General features: G+C 37.9%; 1 protein-coding gene across 2 annotated transcripts in view; it reads left to right on the top strand.

Annotated features, from left to right (window-relative positions):
- LMTK2 (lemur tyrosine kinase 2) overlaps window positions 1-17,830 on the top strand; it is a 74,403-nt gene that overhangs the window by 42,328 nt on the left and 14,245 nt on the right. For both annotated transcript variants that reach the window (XR_010920328.1, XM_067550937.1), the window contains exons 7-9: window positions 6,591-6,724; window positions 16,025-16,109; window positions 17,532-17,653. Coding sequence is in view for 1 of the 2 variants with exons in the window: in XM_067550937.1 (XP_067407038.1) it covers window positions 6,591-6,724; window positions 16,025-16,109; window positions 17,532-17,653 (341 nt within the window). In the remaining variant the exon portion in view is untranslated. The remainder of the gene's footprint in view (window positions 1-6,590; window positions 6,725-16,024; window positions 16,110-17,531; window positions 17,654-17,830) is intronic.

The following is a 17,830-nucleotide window of genomic DNA, read 5'->3' as shown; positions in this document are numbered from 1 at the left end:
TCAGCTGCCTTAATGTGTGGTAGAGATTGGCACCAAAGTAAAGACAGGTGACTGAGAATGAACGCGACGAAGATGGAAGGGAAGAGAAAAACATGTTAAAACTGGTTACTGTCGTCATCCTACATAGAGGATCTCTCTAGAAATAGTCAAATTGATCTGCAGTTTTGGGGTCCTTTTAGGACTAATTGTTGCTGGTGGAGTCTCAAATAATTGCAGCCACAAAAAGAGCAGCCTTACACTGAACATTGGGTTTCACAGCTGGCATAGAGTCATTTTTTAAACTTCAGAACTAGAATATTTCTGTTTTTACAAATATCTTAATCTGCAGTGTATAAAACCCTATCTACTCAGGACTTTCAGTCATGGTTAAATTCTAATGCTTGTGTTTTTCCATGTCTTATTTAGTAAACTGAACTTGCCTTAAGACTGTGAAAGCCTTCTTTTCTCCCCTCTCCTTTGATACAGTCAAATGCTGAGCACCTCTTCTTTTTGTCACAAACTGTCAGCTGAGTGCACTACCTCTTGAGAAAGAGCAGCAAAATGGCAGGATTCATTGAAATAAATTAACATGATTCACAGTGAGAGATCTAAGCTGACAGAGGAAAACCTGAGTTTTTTAGAACTTTTTATTAGCAAATACATGGTGGTTTAGTGGCATAAAGGTTTTATAAGCATGTTCGGGATGGCTGCATTATTTAGAGTGGTAAAGCCATGAGTAAATATCATCCCAAAGGAATCCCAGGAAAGTCATTATACAGCCACACACAAGTTGTCTTGTATCCTTCTTCAGTGATATTTTTTATATTGCTGCCTTGGACGGTAGGTTCCCAGAGGACTCGTCTAGATGGAGAGTCAGTACGTGGCTGTAAATTTCAAGTGCTAGCATAAAGCGCATGAACTGTCTGTGTGAATCCTGCTACGTGGACTAGTGCTCACTGATCTGAGATCAAAGCACACGAGGGAACTTCTGGAGCGTGGCAGTAGAGACCACACGGATGGTTAGTATGTGGCACACTAATGCAATGTAGATTTACACCTCAACCTGCTGTGCACTAACTCTCCCTATAGACAAACCCTTAGTTACTATAGACAGTGACAAACTAGAATTCATTTTAAGAGCCTCTAAACTGACTTAAAATAGCTCATCTATAAAACAGATATATAGCTAAATTATTTACTAATTGAGAGCTATATAGTCCCTTCCTAAAATTTAAATGTGGGTATCAGAAACTCCTATTCAGTGCACTTGAAACACATTCTACGAATTTAATTGGAGCAATTGCTCCAATTGCTGTTCTTCTGAATGATAGTTTCACAAAGGACATACTGATTTGCTCTTGCACTTTGCTGCCATCTAGAGCCATCTAAGCAGTTCTGTTCAGTGCTTTTTTTTACATGCAAGCTGCTTCTGTAGCCAATATAAATTGTAATTTGAAACGGAATTGTATAAATGAGGATGGTGTTTGCTTGGTTTTTTTTATTGAACTAAGTTTCAGATTCTGTGTGTTCATGGGCAAGGTAAAACATGCATATGTCAATATATACACTGTTTTCAGGATATAATCCATATATCAAATTAAAACAATTGTCTAATAAATTTAATGCTAGTTTTAGAAAAAAAGTAACTGTTGTAAAAGACTAATTCTATAGAATGATGAAAATATCAAATATTTCAAACAGAAGTAAGGGTGGCAATGTGAAAAGTGATATTCGTCAATATCACTTTTCACAGCAGACTTAGCACCCCATTGCTACCCTTATGTGCTGCTTCTTCCTCCCTCGGGATAACAGCCGGAGCCCTGCCACCTACAGGTGAGGGATAGGGGGCAGAAGGGAAGGGGAGTGTGAGCCCAGACTGTCTCCCGGTGAGGGATTGGGAGGGGGAAGGAGCGTGTGAGCAGTGTTCTGGCTGTCCCCTTTATCCCTGCCTCCCAGGTGTGCAAGGCCCTTTTGCACAAGCCCCAGCCACCCGCGGCTGACAGGCAGAGCTTTTTTATTTAAAAAACAAACAAACAAAAAAACCCCACAGACACAGCTCATGCCTCCATTAACTCATTCCCACACCTCCTTTGGGAGGCCTGCCCCATAGTTTGAGAACTGCTGATTTAAAGTAATTTGTTTTAAACAGGGATGGTGGCTGCTTATTTTTTTGAACAATCCTTAAGTAAGCTCTCTATTGCCACATCATATATCATGCAGTATTAGATGAAAATAACCTATTAGTAATCCCTTTTCATAAAATGTATGTACGAGACCATGCATGTGTTATTTTCCTTAACTTGTGCATTCGTGTGGCATTCAACCAGTTGAGATCTTGAGTAAACTAATTCTATTGACATTTCAATAGAAATATGACTGTAAACATACACTGCATTTCTGGCTGTAAGTATTCCAAATGAGTCGTTATGTAGGAGTTTCTTACCTTCTGCAGGACTGGAGCAGTGTGCACACCCAGAATTGTTGTAGGTAGGCCTATGTTACAAAGACTACAGCACCATAGTTACGTCAGCATATCTATGCGGGCCTAGCCCTGTAGTGTAGACAAGTCCATGCTGACAGAAGGGGGTTTTCTGTCAGTGTATGTGTACCACCTCCCCGGAAATTAACTATGTTGATGGAAGCCCTCTTCTGCTGGCATAGCTACGTCTACACTGGGGGTTATTTTGCCATAGCTATGTTGACCGGCATGTGCATTTTGTTTTACACCCCTGACCAATATAGCTATGCTGATATAACTTTTCAGTATAGACCAGGCCCTAGATATCTTGCATGTTCATCCTGAATTCAGCTAAAACACCTGTTTCTGCATAAGCAATTGGCATTTGTACTTTAATCAAGTCCTTCCCAACAGAATTCTTTCTGATAAATGACATTTATTTCCACAATATAAATTATTTTGGTATGTAAATTACAAAAATAAACTTATTAATTGTAAATCGGTTCTAGGTATTGAGCTTAATTTTTTTTTAATGCTGTTGTCAATTTTGTTTGCCCAAACCCTTAGTGAAAGTGAATCACTAAAATGTTTTGAGTTGATGAAGTATTATTTGACTTAGTAGTATTTTCTATGTATCTTTGTATTATCGCCTGCCTATTGACAATGTTAGTTGATGCTGAGACTTTTGCTTATTATAAATCTCTAATCTAGAGTTTATAGATATCATTTGAACTGACTTTAATTTTTTGGTATATGAAGTGTAGAGGACTGCAAATACCAGTGTGTTTGAAAGACGAAACTTGATTCTAACTCAGGCACAGTTTTTGAAGATCAGCAGCTGCAAAAAGGGCTTAGTTTTGTTTACAGTCACTTTCCCTGAAAGATATGTTTGTGATTAGTCCTAAAATGATAAATAACAAACACATTTGGATTTTATAACAATTTTAGTGCATCTTGGTATTGAAGCTACTACTTCATATCTTTATAAACAAGACAAATGTATTTTTGTGCTAGAAATGAAACTGTAAACCTTAAATGAAATCTTAAAATGTAAGTGATACTGGCTCAGTGGATTACAGAAGTGTAGTTGGGTTAGTATACTGCCATGAAGGAGGCAGTTCCCCTTTTACAGGAGCTCTTCATCTGGTCTGCATTCCCCCTTCCCAGGCCAGCAGGCTACTTGCCCATTCTTCCATTTCCCATCCCAGGTTCCTGTCTCCCCAGCTCCAGCCTGTTTTAGCAGGCTATTTGAGTTACTCCCTGATCTGTTTTTTGGTTCCCTCTATATTCAAATCAGACTGCTTCCTCCTCCATGCTGCCTGGGGTCCAGCAGGGGAGAGTCACTGAGAGCAAAGGAGAGACAGGGCCCAGCCCAGAGCACCCATTACAGGGAAAGACCCCAGCTTGGTTCTAGACCCCTGCTTGGTTCTAGACCCCTGCAATCCAGCCCGAACCTCACTGCAAGTGTTGGGTCCAGGTTGGGTCAGGTGGGACACAACTGGTCCTGGTCTGGTTGGTGTGGCAATGGCTGTGTGCCCTGCTGGCTGCTGTCATCATGCTGTGTTGTGTTTACTGCAGAGTGAATGTGCTGAGGAGTCTCAGCGCCTATCCCTCTGTATACACAAACTGCAGCAGGGGATGGTAGATGGCAGGAACAGGGCATGCAGCCACCACTGGGTCAATCTCATGGGCAAGAGGAGACTGGCCCCACGGGAAACAGGCAACAGTGGCACTGACTTAGGATTGGGGGGAAGGGTAGGATCAAGTGGGCTTGGGTCTGGGTTGGGCTTAAAAATTAGTCCTGAGCAGAGCTCTGCTTTGTTCCTGTAGCATGTTCAGTCATTCTGTAATAGTGCATGTGCAGTCTGGTCAGCGCTAGGAGCTGTAAGAGGCTCGAGCATGCTCAGTGCAAATGGAATCTTACAGAAGCATAGGGCTGGAAGAGACCTTGAGAGGTCATCTAGTCTACCCCCTACCTCCCCATTGAGGCAGGACCGAGTATACCTAGACCATCCCTGGCAGGAGTTTGTCTAATCTCTTCTTAAAACCTTGGTAACCTATTCCAGTACTTAACTTTGTATATAGTTACAATTTTTTCCCCAATATCTTTGCTAAATCTCCCTTGCTGCTTTTTATACCAATTAGCTCTTGTCCTACCTTGAGTGGACTTAGAGAACAATGGATCACAGTCCTCTTTGTAACCGTCATTAACACATTTGAAGACTGTTATCAGGTTACCCCCCTTGGTCTTCCCCTCCTCCCCCCAAGATTAAGCCTACCCAGTTTTTTTAACCTTTTCTCATAGGTCATGTTTTCTATACCTTTTATCATTTTTGTTGCTGTCCTCTTTCCTACACTTTCTTTCATCTTTCGTTTGTTCCTATTGTATTTCTAGAACCTATTGCCTTTTATGCCCTTTGCTAGTTGTAACTCATTTCATGCTTTAGCCTTTCTGATATTTGTTCCTACATGCATGTGCAATTCTTTTGTACTCATCTTTAGCAATTTGACAATGTTCCCACTTTTTGTAGGATTCCTTTTTTATTTTCAGGTCATTAGTGCTCCTGATGCAACCATATAAGCCTCTTACTATTCTTCATATATTTCCTTCCCGTTGGGAGAGTTTGCTGTTGTACCTTAAATATTGTCAATTTGAGAAACTGCTGGCTTTCCTGAATTCCTTTTTCCCTTAGATTTTGTTCCCATGTGATCCTTACCTAACAGTTCTCAGAATTCACTAGTCTGGTTTTTTGAAGTCCTTCGGAGATTTTAGCTGCTAAAATCAAAGAAATCTGTACTTACTACATGTGAATTGCGATTTTTTTCAAAGGCTTGTAGCTTGGCCAACTTTAGGCACATTTTCTCTCCTGTGGCAAAGTCACCTATGACACACAATCCACTCCCTGCCAAATTTCAAGTCACTGCTCCAAAATATAAGAGTGCTAGAGCTATTTTAATAAATGATCCCCAGAACTTTAGATGGATAAAACATATTTTTATCCTAACCTCATTCTTGGAAACAAGTAAACCATTTTGGCTGACATTTTTGGAAAACTTCAATCTGAGGCAGATACCTGGGCATCTAAAATTTCAGCCCAAATAGTTAGTCTGGCAAATTTATAAATAACTGAAAATAGGGTCTTGTAATGGGCAGGGTTTGGTAGACTTAGTAGGTGGTGCTGCCAGCCCCACCAGTAATGAATAATTCTCTATGCTTGTTACCTGTTGTTGAATTGAATCTTATTGGCGTGTTCCAAAGACTCTTTATAGCACTGAGAAGCTTGGTGTGGTGTTAAATTGTCCAAATCCAAACATAGCAGCTATAGTGGCATTTTGGAGAGATTTAGACTATCACCTTTTTTTAGCTGGATATGATTACTGTATTCTTGCTTCTGGATGCTTTTGATAAACGGGTTAATTTTGTTTGAATGTTTAAGAACAAAGTTATTGTGATCTGTCTTCTCAATTGCAAAACTTTTCTATTTCTAGCAGAATTTATGGAAAGGACTCTACTATTTTTATATGATTTACTTTGTTACATCTGATCATAAACCAGACCAGATGGAGCCCTCCTATGGACTAATTCACTTGTGTACCATTCATTCATAGTATCACCTAGGTTCCATCCACATGCTGTCCTACTGTGGTGCCTGTTCTTAGACTAGGAAGGTGGCAAATTAGACATGCATTTGACATTGAAAGAACTGGCCAACTGGGGACATTTGAGAGACCACTTCTCTTTTCCCCACTTCCAAGGTCAGCTCTGCTGGTTTGCAGAATGTTGTATTTAGAAGGCTTCACACCAATCTTTGTAATAGCACAAGGCCATCAAGCCATATTTTTCACTTTAAATGTTGTTATACATACAGTATACATATGGATGAAGAAGTGATCTAGTGTTAACTACTGAGTGACTTGAAATGAAATATCCTTTTTAAAAAAAAAAGTACCATATGCCTTCTGTAAGAATACTTATGGAGACTTGAAACTTGATGAGGAGACTCTTTATAAAGTACAAACTTATTTTTAAATACTAATAATAACCTTGTTGACTAATGAGGATTAAGTAATGTGTCTAGTTGCTTCTTCATTAAGTATCTGGGTGCAACCAGAGTATGAGACAGCTGATAAGAATTTCCAACTTGTTTTACAGGGTGACCTAAAAACCTATCTCTGCAATGAGCAGGAGCATATTAATGGAGATTCACAAATAATGCTGCTACAGAGAATGGCATGTGAGATCGCTGCTGGACTTGCCATAATGCATAAACATAATTTTGTGCATAGGTATGCTTTCCAAATAAATAATAATGTTTGTTATGCTGCACTCTAAAACTCATGCAGACTTTTCTTTAAGTGTTGATTGAAATAGAAGCAATATGTATCAAAGTAAGAAGATATTTTATAAGGTATGGTTCTGAATCAGTTAGATGATGATTTTTTTTCATTAAGGAGAGTTAACTTGTATTCATGGAGCTGGTAACTAAATTGCAGTATTTAAAACCTATAACTCATATTTGATGAAATGCTGCAAAACTAAAAACAAACAGCCAGCCCAGGGGTGAAGTTAGACGTCTCTGCTACCATGTGGAAGAACTAGTTGTGCAAACAACTTGCAAGAGAACTCAGTTTGAGATGATCTCTGGACTTTCCTCCTTCATCTAGTTGAGATCAGGTGTACTGTTGTGATGAACCTCCATCAGGAAGTATGAACATAATGGTTGTGTTGTGCAGTTGCTCTGTTTGTCCACCCTGAGGGTCTACAATTGTTTAAGTTGACTGTCCTGACCAAGAATTTCAGAATCATTTTGTCTCAATGAATTTCCTCAAGATTTAGCATTTTTGTAAATAGTGTTGTCCATGAAGCTTCATTAAATCTCATGAATCCAGACACTACATACCTGCAACTCTTAACCCTAAAAATGCCAGTTTATAGTGTGATAGAAAGTACACGTGGCCCAAAACAGCATGACCCAACTATGGTCACTGTTTAAGTTATGAAAATAACTAGAAGTATATGCCAGGTTATTGCTTTCATGTCATTTAAAAAATTGCGGTCACTTTTTTTTAATCTCCATTTAAGTGCAAGACTTACTTATAGAGCTGTGTACTTTATTATGAAAACTCTTATAGACTTAGAGCTTTAACTTCTACCCAACCATTAATCCAGTTTTGTTACTAAAATGGAGTAAACTGGATAAGATTGCATTACAAGGTTAAAAGTTTGCATTAGATCAATTTCTTTTTGCCTTTTTTTTTTTTTGGTTGGTAGAGTGAGGAGATGAGGTAAATTGGCCTTTGAGCCAGTTTAAGTTGGTGCAATTCCATTTAATTTACATCAGACTTTTATAACATGTTTTTCAAATTAATTTTTTACTCAATAACTAGAGTTGAATAGCTAGAGTTTCAAAAAGTTATATGAAGTAATGTGAGAAAGTGATCTGTTCTACTTGTTTTAATCTTGGAAAAAGTGTACAAAAGTTTTCCTTTCCTTGCTGACTGAACTACACCTACTGCAGGGAATAGTGTTTGAAAGTGGAACAGTGGAGGTATCAAGCTGAAAAAAACCATGAAAGATTAAACTAAATGCAAGAGAACATCTCAGTTAATCTTATTTCTTAGGGAGAGACTTGCTCCTGTGTTTAGTAGGCAGTTGTACATTCTGAGATAGACAGGACACAAGACTGCCAGATTTGCTAAGATTCTGTAGCTGTAGTTCTAAGATAACATGCCATTCCCAGCCTTCATTGGCCAGAAGCTTGGGACTTCCTATTCTGTAGATTCAAGACTTCCCATGCAACATGTTGCTTAAATGCCACTGGACCAATTTAATCCTGAATTTGAGGAGCTCCCATTGGTGTATTTGCAGTGTGTTGTAAACAACATATGTTGTTTAAACATGCATCTTAAAATAAAGGCAAATACAGAAAATAGAAACTACTTTTTCTCTTCGTGAGTAAAGTAAGTCTAAATGTAAAGATGGCTGTGAATGTAAGTCTGTTACTTTGCTTATCTCATCTTTTCCTACATGCTGAGAAAGAGGAGTTACTGAATTACAGAGCTTATATAAATGGGTGGGTGTCAACTGTTACAGAAATATGATGAATATGTGTTTTAAAGTTAGGGGTCATTTGATACTGAATTTTCCCCCTAGACTATATCTGCGTGTCAGAATTAGTGAGGTATAGAGAATTTGTAAGCTCATTCATACTACCAATGATATTACATAGTTGCATACGAACTGCTGACTTGATTTATGAAAGTACACACAGGCTGTAAAATGTCTGGTTTGCCTTAAATACTTTCCCTTTCCTATTTTATGACTGTTCCAGGGAGGCTGTCAGTTTTAAATTACACACTGTACCTGGGTGCGGGGGTGTCTGTTTTTGCTTGCATTGAATTACATTGTCTGATGAAACATTTTGAAATACTGGGATTTCTTTTCATTTTAACCCTCTCTGTTTTTATTTTTCCTTGCTCCTGACAGGGATCATCTTGCCATGTTTTCTACTTACAGTGCTTAATACATTGTGGGTGCTACTGGAAAGAATAATAAAACACTTAAAGTAAATAGATGACCATTTCAACTTTATATTTAATTTACAGGCCTATCCTGATTCTTTTTTTAAACCGATTTGTACACACATTTATTCATTAGTGTTACTAATATAAATGTTATTCTATAACCCAGGTAGATGTATCAATTTATGAACAGACTTTCTTTTTCCCGCTATCTGTATATCTAACGTTTCTTGGCTTCTGAACAAAGCACTTGATACTAAATCTACTTAAAAGTGTTAACTATGGCTTAATCTTTTTCCAATGGAAAGAAAACTGTAAACAAGCTGATTGTCTGAAAGGCAGCCATGTATTCGCTATTGCTTTGTGGAGATACTGGAATGGAAATTACCTTGCGGTTGACATTTTTGGATAGTAGGAAACTATTAAACTGGTTGAATGAAGACAACTGAGCACCAGCTGGAGTGACTTCAGGAGGGAGATGAAAGAAGGGAGTAGTAAATATGAAAGAGGGTGCAGTTTAATTTGTGCTAGTGTCTCCTTTTACTAATTGGGATTTTGAGCATATAAAAATGCATCTAAATTTTAAGATTTGTAGAGAAACTCTTTGTTAATGTAATAGGTCTGTGGACAAGATTATGGCAAGAGGTATAGGCTTTGAGTTAGTTGGAGTAATTTAAAACTTAAATCGATGCTCTTGAAGATAGGCTAATAGTTCTGGGAGAGTCAGGTATGTGCTGTGCAAGCTTCCCCACAAAGCTTTCCCAGTACATCTCAGTCCTGACCTGAAATGCCCTTGCTCTTCCAGTCCTGCATTCTTTATCAGACTGCCACCAATTATGTGGTGATTCTATGTGTGTAAATGTTCACTAAAGGCAGATCTGAAAACACCAAATTTATTTTTGTTTGTGACCTAAGCAAGTACCGTACCTTGTTCTTCAGAAGTGGGCCTTTAGCACATGCATGAATATGTTGTGTTTTCTGGTTGTTTGAGGGAGATAAAGACCCTAAAAATAGCAAAGCAAAATCCTTGCTCTTTCCCAAAAAAGGTGTGGCAAACTTCTTCAGCTCTAACCACAGACTGTGATTACTAAGAGTTAAAAATAGAACACAAGGCATCCATTTTTCAGATAATGTAGTCAGGTGCTAAAGGCATGTGTATACTTGGATATTTTAACAGCTTTTGGTCCAGTCTCTTCAGCATCCTAAGTAGTGCTTAAACTGTGGATTTTCAAGACTGGGACAGTGGAAGAGCATACAATGAATAATTTAGTATCTGCTAGCAAGATTATTTTATTAATTTATTATTTTAGTTTGGTAGTACCAGTGGTAGATCCAACAAATATCATGTTCCCCTTCTTTTTGGGATGTGTCACTGATCCTCAGCCTGAACTGACTCAGTTTTCTGTGCTTTCTGGAACTTAAAAAAATTAAGGGCCATGATTGCTTCAGGTGACTCTGTGAGGGGAAGTAACTAGGCACCACAATATTTTGAAGATGTGTATATCCAGCAAAATATCATAGATTTTCTGTTTAGTTCCAAGACTGGAACACTTCTAATAGGAATTTCCATTTATTCTAATGTTTGCTCCCAGAGTTTGCACTGTAGTTCTGATAGTGCAAGAAGAATATGCATACGTTCATAGATTTTGTTGGGATAATTGGTCAAGGTTGTCACAGTTGCACCAAGGTCATAAGAACCTTGAGCAAATTGATTCTTCACTATCAATGAGAAGAAAAACACTTTTTTTTTTTTTTAGTGCTCTTTGAAATGTTTACCACTTTCTGGGCCTAGTTCAGTACCCAGCTGGGGACAGTAATACAAACATAGGAAAAGATAAGTAGGACTAGAGACAGTGACAATGCACTGCCAGTCATAAGTAGTGCAAGGCTTAAGTCAGGTTGAAGCCTATCAAGACCTAGTAACTTAGGTTAACCAAACACTTGCCCTGTATTTAATAAACACTATCTTGTCATGGTAGGACTAATGTAGAAACTAAGTGGAAGGTGGGCGTTGTGCTTAGACTTTTTATCTGAAAAAGCAAGGAGAGAAATCAAGAACTTTAATGATGTTAAACTGGCAAGAAGCACCATGTCTTATCTGTCAAATCTGTCCACCTGGCAACAAGTCTCAACAAGACAGCCAGTTGGCTGAGACAAATGGTCCTCCCAGATAAATGGTAATTCAGCTGGTAGGTTTTTTAACAGATTTGCATCATCTGAGGACCTCTGTCACTAGACCTGTTCTTAACCTGGGTACAAGATTGTCCAGGTTTTTTTTCTGCAGTAGTTACTGCAAGCCATTGATGTCAACAATAGTTTATCTAATACGTTATTCAGTCTGAAACACCTTTTCTTTTCCCAGTGCACTTATTCTGTTGGTTCTCAGAAAGATCCATAATATCAGTGGGATTCTCATTTTCAGGTTGTAGCCCTAGTTATGAAGTATTCTTGCACATAACTGCACATCTCAATGCAAAGGAAATACCTTTTGTCCAGCTTTCCTTGTTTTCTTACATAATCTTTCTGGAGGAAAAGGAGTTACATCACACCTTTGAAATGGTCATCATATGAAGTAGGGCCAGGAACAAAATGGTGGCATTCCAAATTATTTATTCAATGAAACACTCTTGCTACTCCAAGACTTACTACTAGCTCTGGATAAAGGGCTAGCTGCTAAAAACTGAAGATTTTTCTATAGTGATCAGTAGAAATGCTGATAGGACTAATTTTCTCAAGGCTGCCTTTAGCCATTGGAGATGGAGTGGCTGCACTGCTGTGTGGAAATGACATATGGTCATCGGGATCCTTGAGCTCTTACGTACAATGCATGGACTCAAGGTGCTTGCAAAATACTCATTTTATAATAAAGCAAACACTATAAAACACTATATATGTAAAACTGTATATTCAACAGAGTTTAGTTCTTCCAAATAAATTCCTTCATTACTTCTAAATTCTTCCTCTGTTGCAGCTTCTATTAGACTGAAGCTGTGCCTACACTATGAGCTAGAGGTGTGATTTCCCCAACTTGTGTTCACATACTCAGTCTACCTCTCATTAAGGTAGCACAAGTATAAATAGCAGTGTAAGTGTGGTAGTGTGGGTGGTAGCAGCAGAGGCACAGCTGAACCATGCTGCACACAAACTTACTCAAAAGTGGTGGTATGTACTTGGCACGACACAGCCCAGCCATGCTTCTGCTACTGCTTCCTGAGCTATTCTGGCTGTGTTACTATTTCTGCTTGTGCTAGCTGCATGAGAGCTAGTGCAAGTTTGTATACACAAGTAGGGAAGTCATACCTCTATCTCTGTGTAGATGTAGCCTGAGACACTTCTGGTAACAACTGTATATCTTGAAAGTGTTTCCCACCATGCACCATTTTTAAAGGAGTGTTCTCTTTCCTAGATAGTGCAAAAATATTGAAAAAGGAGAAAATATAAAATCAAATATTGGCAAGTGCATTGATAGGCAAAGAAAATAGAGAATTAGAATTTTGGGTTACTACAGTCATTGAAAACCTTACAGGGATATTGCCCAATCACACAATCCTTATACTGCAAGAATGCAATTAGTTGTCTTGAGCCAGCTTGAAACAGATAATATGATGTATTGTTACAGAAACATAGAAATGTAGGGCTGGAAGGGACCTAAAGGGCTCATCTATTCCATCCCCCCTGCACTGACGCAGGACCAGGTAGACCCAGACAATTCATGACTTGTATTTGGGTAACCTGTTCTTAATGCCCAAGGACAGGGATTCCATCAACCTCCTTTGGCGACCTATTCCAGTACTTAAAGATATTAGGAAAATCTTACTAATTATAAGCATACTTAAATCTCCCTTGCTGCAGTTTGAGCAGATCATTTCTTGTCCTACCGTCAGTGGACATGGAGAACAACTGATCACTGTTCTCTCTTTAATAACAGTCCTTAACATGTTTGAAGACTGTTGTCAGGCCCGCCCCCTCTCCCCGGTCATCTTTCCTCAAGACTCTAAACATACCTTGTTTAACTTTTCTGCATAGGTCAGATTTTCTAAACCTTGTATCATTTTGTTGCTTTCCTCTGTGCCCTCTCTAATTCATCCACGTTTCCTGAAGTATGGCGCCCAGAGTTGGACAGAGTACTTCAGCTGAGTAGAGGAAACAATTACATCCCATGTCTTACTTATGACACTCCTGTTGAAACACCCCAGAATATTAGCCTTTTTCACAACTGCGTCTTGGTGGCTCTTATTAAATTTGTGATCCACTATAACCCCCCGTTTCTTTTCAGCAGTGCTACTGCCTAGTCGGTTATTCCCCATTTTGTATTTTATGCATTTGATTTTTGCCTTCCTAAGCGTAGTACTTTGCACTTGTCTTTATTGAATTTTATCTTATTGATTTTAGACTAATTCTCTAATTTGTCAAGGTGTTTTGAGTTCTAATTCTGTTGGCCAAAGAGCTTGTGATGCCTCCCAGCTTGGTATCATCCACAAATTCTATAACTATACTCTCCACTCCAGGTCATTAATGAAAATATTGAATAATACCAGACCTAGGATAGTCTCCTTCAGGACCCCACCAGAAATGTCTTCCCAGTATGGAGTGAACGGTTGATAACTACTTTCAGTGTGATCTTTCAACCACTGGGGCACCCATCTTGTTGTAATTTCATCTAGACTACATTTCCCTAGTTTATGAGAATCTCATGAGGGACCATGTCAAAAGCCTTACTAAAATCAAGATATATCACCTCAGAGCTTCCACCCTCCATTAAGTCAGTGACCTTGTCAAAGAAGAAAATAGGTTGGTTTCGCATGATTTGTTCTTGACAAATCCATGCTGGCTATTCCTTATAACCCTATTATCCCCTAGGTGCTTACAAATTGCTTCTTTAATGGTATGTTTCAGTATCTTTCCAGGTACTGAAGTTAGGCTGACTGGTCTCTAATTCCCCTGGTCCTTTTTGTTCCCCCTTTTTAAAGATAGGTGCTATGTCTGCCTTTCTCCAGTAGTCTGGGACCTCACCTATCCTCCATGAGTTCTTGAAGATAATTGCTAACAGTTCTGAGATTGCTTCCACCAGTTCCTTAAGTATCCTAGGATTAATTTCATCATGCCCTGCTGACTTGAATACATACAGCTTAACTGTTGTTAACCCATTCTTTCTCAATTCTGGCTTGTGTTCCTTCACTCTTGTTCTTCATGTCGTATTAAGCATCTGTTCACAATTAGCTTTTTAGTGAAGACTGCAGCAAAGATGTGCATCTCATCCCCATTTGATGGTGATGTGTCGGAGATGCTCCAGCAGTGGGGGCAATTGACTTGACTCACTGTATGAAGTTGCAAGGGAACTACGTTTGACTTCTGGGCTCAATCTTTCTATCATTGGAGCTGGGAGTATGAATATCATGTCACTGCAACAATTCCTTCAGCAAGTTAGGAACAGTATTGATGAGCTCCAAAACACATCCCATCCCTCAGCCAAGGGGACAAGAAAGACTTTGTTTTAGAGCAGGGGCTGGAATATTAAAAACTAGAGTCCTCAACTTAGGAAGAGTAGATGAAGGCTATTGCATCCTCCAAGATTCCCTGACAAGTAAAAAAGTTTTTAATCTGTACTTAACAGTTTTGAATAATGACTTATCATAGTACCACCAGTCTTAACTGTCAAGATGAGTGATGGTGCTGTAACAGAAGAAACAATGGCTTTGCAATTATTAAATGAACAGTAATTTTTTTTGCAAAATGTAGCTAAATTTGGTAGATAACTGCCTGTGGATCTGCAAGACTGTCATTGCAAATGTTTATTTCTGGCAACACTATCCTGATGCTGTCAGAGTATGTGGTAAAGCTCCAGCATCAGTGATTTTGTTGTTAGTGGTAAATTCAAGCAGCTAGAATTGTATTATATTAATATTCTCTTCCAGGATTTTTTCCAGCTATGATTGACCGAAATCAGATGGGAAGTTCTTGTCTTATGGGTGTAAATATGAATTCTTAAAATGCATTGCCAAATTGTCTGTTGAGTATGATGACATATGTTAAACATATTGTCAAAAGGGAACAAGTTCTCCAGGCTAAAAAGGGGGAAAATGAAGTGCTAATATTTTTATGTGGAATCTTTTCTACAACCGCTACTGACTTATTATCATTAGCTGGACCAGCTAAAGCTACCTTACTGGTAATGTGTACCTGTGATGAATTTGTGATGGAAACTGGATCTGAGTAGGTGTTTCTCTAAGCTTTTGGGTTTGTTTCTAGTAGAACAACTTTTATGCACCTCTACTTCTTTCAGTTTTGCTTTGATACATTGCCTTTTAATGGACGTACAGTATATTTAAAGGTAATATATAGTATATTTATATTAACAGGAATTAAAATGTAACTTAATCCTTATGCAGAATATGGATTAATTCCTTACTGTTTGTATAACAAATTGTGCTTCTACTGAAAACCATTTCAAATGTTTAAATCTAGTTTGTAAAACCTGAAATATTTGTATCCTCAGTTTGGAAGGAACTGTTAGCATTTTTTTTATTTCTGCATTAGTAAGTGTCTCAAGTAAGAGGGTTCTTTTAGGTAGGATAGAAAAACTGAGAACTCATATGATACACAACTTCTTGTCAATGGAATTAAATGATTGAACATCCATTATTACAAAAAGCTGAGTCTAGGTTGAGCACTTTTTAAAAGAGTGTGCATAATTACAGAAGACCACAAGGGGGTAGTGATGGCTGCATTTTGAACTTTTTTAATAATGCTCAATAAAATAAATTAATTACTTTTTATTTTCAGCAAAGCATGTTTTTGACTTGATGGCTTCTGAAAATGCATTGAAAATGTAAACATGAACAGTACTGAAAAAGGGCATGTAAATATACTTGATTACTTTTTGTGACTGCATCTTCTGTAGAATTTTGTGTATTTAACATCAGGATTGGTCTTTAAGCTCTGTTCTAGTCTGATGCTAAATTGAATTTCATTACATTAGCCAAGTTATTGATTTTTCTCTCAAACTTGTATTGAATATCTTTTTGTCTTGTTTTTGCTCTCATTACTGTATTCTTTATTTTCCAGTGACTTAGCCTTACGGAATTGCTTTCTAACATCTGATTTAAATGTAAAAGTAGGAGATTATGGAATAGGATTCAGTAGGTACAAGGTAAGTTAATGTATGTATTTTCTTTGCCTAAAACAGTTTTAAAGAGATTCAGAGCAGCTTAAAATTAAAATATACCAAATGTATAGGGGTATAGAACAGTTTGCATATGAGAAGAGATTAAAAACTGGAACTGTTCATTATGGAAAAGAACCAACTGTGAGGTGGATTATGATAGAGGTCTATAAATCATGAGTTCTGTGGAGAAAGTGAACAGGGGAAGTGTTTACCTTTTACATTACACATGAACCAGGGGTCACCCAATAAAATTAAAATTAATAGGCAGCCAGGTTTAAAACAAATATAAGGAAGTACTTCTTCACACAACGCACTGTCAACCTGTGGAACTTGTTACTAAGGGATGTTGTGAAGGCCAAAAGCATAATTGGTTTCTAAAAACAATTAGATAAGTTCATTGAGGATAAGTCCATCCTTGGCTATTAGCCAAGACAGTGAGGGATATAACCCCATGCTGGGGGTGTCCCTAAACCTCTGACTGCCAGAAGCTGGGACTGGACAACATGGGACGGATCATTCAATACATTGCCAAGTTCTGTTCATTCCTCCTGAAGCATCTGGCACCATCCACTGTTGGAAGACAGGATACTGGGCTAGGTGGACCATATATCTGACCCAGCATGGTCATTCGTATGTTCATAAACTTCTAGTTACCATTTAGGCTTGTATGCCCCCTCCTAAAAGTGTTCTAAAGTAAAAGAACACAGGGATGATGTAGAAGTTAAACTTCTATTAAACAATATATGCATTAAAATTTAAAGTCAAGTCAAAACATTTTTGATGAATTTTTAAAAATATTCTTTGAAATGTAAGTAGAATCCTGCGTGGATACAAAATTTGTATCTGCATCTGATCCACAATCCGAAAAAGTGATCTGTGGATTTGCAGGCCTCTACCTGTAAGTGTTCATAATATTTCATATTGATTCAAACTATTATACTCAACAAATGGGATTGGAGAGGGAGAAGGGAATGTGAATTGAAATCCATTTTCTTAACCAATTTTCAAAGTATTTTAGCTGCCAAACTATTTCTGAATGTTTTTAATATGTTGAGAATTGTTCTAATACAAATTAATTAAACTTTAATATACACTTGTGGAAGATGTTCTTGTTCAATAGGTGCTTCTGTGCTGCATCAAAAATTACCTTAATTTTTTATGGTGAGAAGATTGCTGAGATCACTTACTTTCTGTATAATAGTCTTATAGAAAGGTTTAAGGAGCTTCAGAGAACATTTATTTCCCTTTCTGCTGAATAGAAGTATTGACAAGAAAGGAAGAGGCTATAAACCTCTTTTAAGAAGAGAAATCAGGGAGATAAACAAAGTAAAATAAAAAGCTTGAAGCCCCTATAAAACATAAACCTTGGATTAGCTTTTATTTTGGTTTTCTTTTTGTCATTACTAGGAGGATTATGTTGAGACAAATGAGAAGAAGTTGGTTCCTCTTCGATGGACTGCACCTGAGCTAGTAACAAGCTTTCAAGACAGAATGTTAGCAGCAGAACAAACCAAGTATAGTAACATATGGTATGTGATAGACTTTTAAATATTTGAAGAAAGAACTGGAGTTCATACATTTTTCAGTATAAAAGACACAAATATCAATGTATTTTCATAGTAAAGGAATGCACAGAATGGGCTATTGGCTTGATGTGCTGGATTTAATATTCTGCTATCCTTTATCTTGTAGGATTTTTGCAGATT

This window comes from Emydura macquarii, unplaced genomic scaffold (assembly GCF_026122565.2).
Source record: "Emydura macquarii macquarii isolate MOO-44397 ecotype Brisbane River unplaced genomic scaffold, CSIRO-AGI_Emac_v2 contig_1348, whole genome shotgun sequence".
Taxonomy (NCBI): domain Eukaryota; kingdom Metazoa; phylum Chordata; order Testudines; family Chelidae; genus Emydura; species Emydura macquarii.
Note: the sequence above shows the minus strand (reverse complement) of the source record. Positions and strands in the feature narration are given on the sequence as shown.